The sequence below is a fragment of the Camelina sativa genome, chromosome 17, assembly GCF_000633955.1.
Source record: "Camelina sativa cultivar DH55 chromosome 17, Cs, whole genome shotgun sequence".
NCBI lineage: Eukaryota > Viridiplantae > Streptophyta > Magnoliopsida > Brassicales > Brassicaceae > Camelina > Camelina sativa.
Window position 1 is genome coordinate 16,573,616 of NC_025701.1, and position 3,033 is coordinate 16,576,648.

Consider the following 3,033-nt stretch of genomic DNA (forward strand, 5'->3'; position numbering starts at 1 on the left):
AAAAAAAAAAAAAAAACGAATCCCTCTCTGTCTCTTCTTCTTCTTCAGTTCTTCTTATTCCAGAGTTCCAGTAAAAACTTGGATGACATTCAAAAGATTGTGAATTTTCATATTTTGTCATTCTCCCTCCGAAATGGCTAATTACTCTCGGCCTCACATCTGTCAGTGTTTGACTCGGCTAGCTTCCGTGAAAGGGAACGCCGTTGTCACAGTCAACGGGAACCGGAAGCGCACCGGCAGGGAGTTCGTCGACGGCGTACTGAGCCTCGCCGCAGGTCTGATTCGTCTCGGCTTTCGCAACGGAGATGTCGTCTCTATTGCTTCTCTTAACAGGTCCAACGCGTAAATCATCTACGACAAAATTCTAACTTTTTCAAATTTGAACCAAGTAGAGTTAGGACTTAAAAATTTGGGTTTTTAGATTCGATTGTTGAACCTGAACCGTTGAATGTTATGTTACAATATTTTCAAGTTTTGGTCTTTGTTTTTTGTTTTTTTTTGGTGGATTTAGTGATTTGTTCTTGGAGTGGTTATTGGCTGTTGCATTGGTTGGAGGAATCGTTGCTCCTTTGAATTACAGATGGGTTAGTATCTGCTGCTTGTAACATTCTTTTTAGTTAGATTGTGTATGTCTGTGTCAAAGCAAGTTCTTGACGCATTTTTGGTACTCGTGATGATTTATTCTTGTGAAAGGGCAGAGCTTGAAAGAAGCAAAAATGGCAATGCTAATGGTAGAACCTGTCCTTTTGGTTACCGATGAGACATGTGTCTCGTGGTGCATTGATGTTCAGAATGATGATATACCTTCGTTGAAATGGCGTGTGTTGATGGAGTCTACCTCTGGAGAATTCGCAAATGAACATAACCACTGTATGATTTCATTTGTATGTACCTTAAAAACTCAAAGGAGATGCAACTGTGACTTCATTTGTTTTTTTTTTTGTTTTTGTTACTACTGGCCAGTTTTGACAACCGAGATGCTTAAACAGAATCTGCTGGTTCCTTCAATAGCAACGTACGCTTGGGCTCCTGATGATGCTGTTGTGATATGCTTCACTTCTGGTACAACATGTTTTACTTCTGCTTCTCTGTATTTTCCATAATACATAATCGTCAGTTTAATTGATCTCTTATTGTTTCTTGTTGGGAATAGGTACAACGGGAAGACCCAAGGGTGTCACGATAAGCCACTTGGCTTTCATCACACAGTCTCTAGCTAAGATTGCTATTGTTGGCTACGGTGAGGATGATGTACGCTTTTTTTACCTGTTTTTCCTCAATGAACTCTATAGAACTGAATACTTCCGTAAGTAAAGAGTCTCTTAAACTTTTCTGCAGGTGTATTTGCATACATCACCATTAGTTCATATCGGCGGTCTGTCATCAGCTATGGCCATGCTAATGGTTGGCGCGTGCCATGTTCTGCTCCCCAAGTTTGATGCCGAAACAGCCCTTCAAGTTATGGAACAAAACCGGATAACTTGCTTCATCACCGTCCCAGCTATGATGGCCGATCTTATTCGTGTCAACAGGTAAAAAGAGAAATGAATTATTCCTTGCTTGAGGTAAATATTAGTCTTTAAACCCTTTGGTTGGCTAAATTACTTTTACTCGAAGGACAACCAAGAATGGAGCTGAAAACCTTGGCGTGAGAAAGATACTAAATGGAGGTGGATCTTTATCAAGTGAACTCCTTCAAGAAGCTGTGAAAATCTTCCCATGTGCGAAAATACTCTCAGCTTATGGTGAGTCCTCCTCCTTTGGCTTCCTTAAACAACCATTTTTATTTGAATCTTTGGACCCTAAACTCTTTGAGATGTTGGTTTTAAAGGGATGACAGAGGCGTGCTCTTCCCTGACCTTCATGACTCTCCATGATCCAACTAAAGAGTCTTTGAAAGTGACATATTCTTTGGTTAATCAACCAAAGCAAGGCACATGTGTTGGCAAGCCTGCGCCCCATATCGAACTGATGGTTAAACTCGACGAAGATTCATCGAGGGTTGGAAAAATTCTAACTCGTGGACCACACACTATGCTTGGATATTGGGGTCATCAACTAGTTCAAGAAAATGTTGCAACATCAGAATCCAGAAGCAATGAAGCTTGGCTTGACACAGGTGATATAGGGACCTTTGATGAGTTTGGTAACTTATGCCTTATAGGCCGATCCAATGGCCGAATCAAAACTGGAGGCGAGAATGTTTACCCCGAAGAGGTTAGCTTCCAACACAAGAAACTGGTCGATGTTAGCCTCAAATTGTGCATTTTTACATGGAATGAATGTGCAGGTTGAAGCTGTTCTAGTAGAGCATCCTGGGATTGTTTCTGCTGTGGTGATAGGCATCATTGATGCTCGTCTTGGGGAGATGGTCGTCGCTTGTGTTCATTTACAAGAGAATTGGATATGGTCTGATGTTGAAAACCGCAAACGAGGTTTCGAACTGTCAAGTGAGACACTCAAGCATCATTGTAGAACACAGAACCTAACCGGGTAATATATCTTTGATAATCTAGTTTCTAAACGAATAAAATTTTCTTAAACCTTTTATGTTATATATATAGTGATTACTTTGATGAACTTGTTGGACAGGTTTAAAATACCGAAGAGGTTTGTCCGATGGGAGAAGCAGTTTCCGTTGACAACAACTGGGAAAGTGAAAAGAGATGAAGTTCGAAGACAAGTTATGTCTCATTTCCAAAATTTGACTAGCTCTCTATGATCATTATCCATTACAATTTAAAACCGTAAAACCATTCTTTATTTGTTTGATACAAAGTTTTTAAGTTACTACGATGGGTGATAATGGTACTTTTTGTTCTCATGATTTTGATGTAGCAATTAATCTGTCGTTAAAATAATGAGAATCAAAATGTTGTTGATCTTCTTGAGGATTTAGACTCCTACTTGGATGATTTAAATAATGGGTTTACAGTTGCAAGATTCGCTATTTACTTTACCAAAGAGAAGGTAGTCTCTCCATTTGCTTTTTGAAGCGTCGTCCGTTTACTCACAACCACCAGATCATTAGTG

The 3,033-nt window shown here is 39.7% G+C and overlaps 1 protein-coding gene across 1 annotated transcript; it reads left to right on the forward strand.

The window, feature by feature from the left end:
• Nucleotides 7-2,827, forward strand: LOC104757423 (2-succinylbenzoate--CoA ligase, chloroplastic/peroxisomal). The gene is made up of 10 exons (XM_010480166.2): nt 7-333; nt 512-584; nt 699-870; nt 964-1,062; nt 1,154-1,251; nt 1,339-1,532; nt 1,618-1,745; nt 1,832-2,217; nt 2,291-2,493; nt 2,593-2,827. The coding sequence occupies exons 1-10, from the start codon at nt 134-136 to the stop codon at nt 2,720-2,722; spliced, it is 1,683 nt and encodes a 560-aa protein (XP_010478468.1). The 5' UTR covers nt 7-133; the 3' UTR covers nt 2,723-2,827.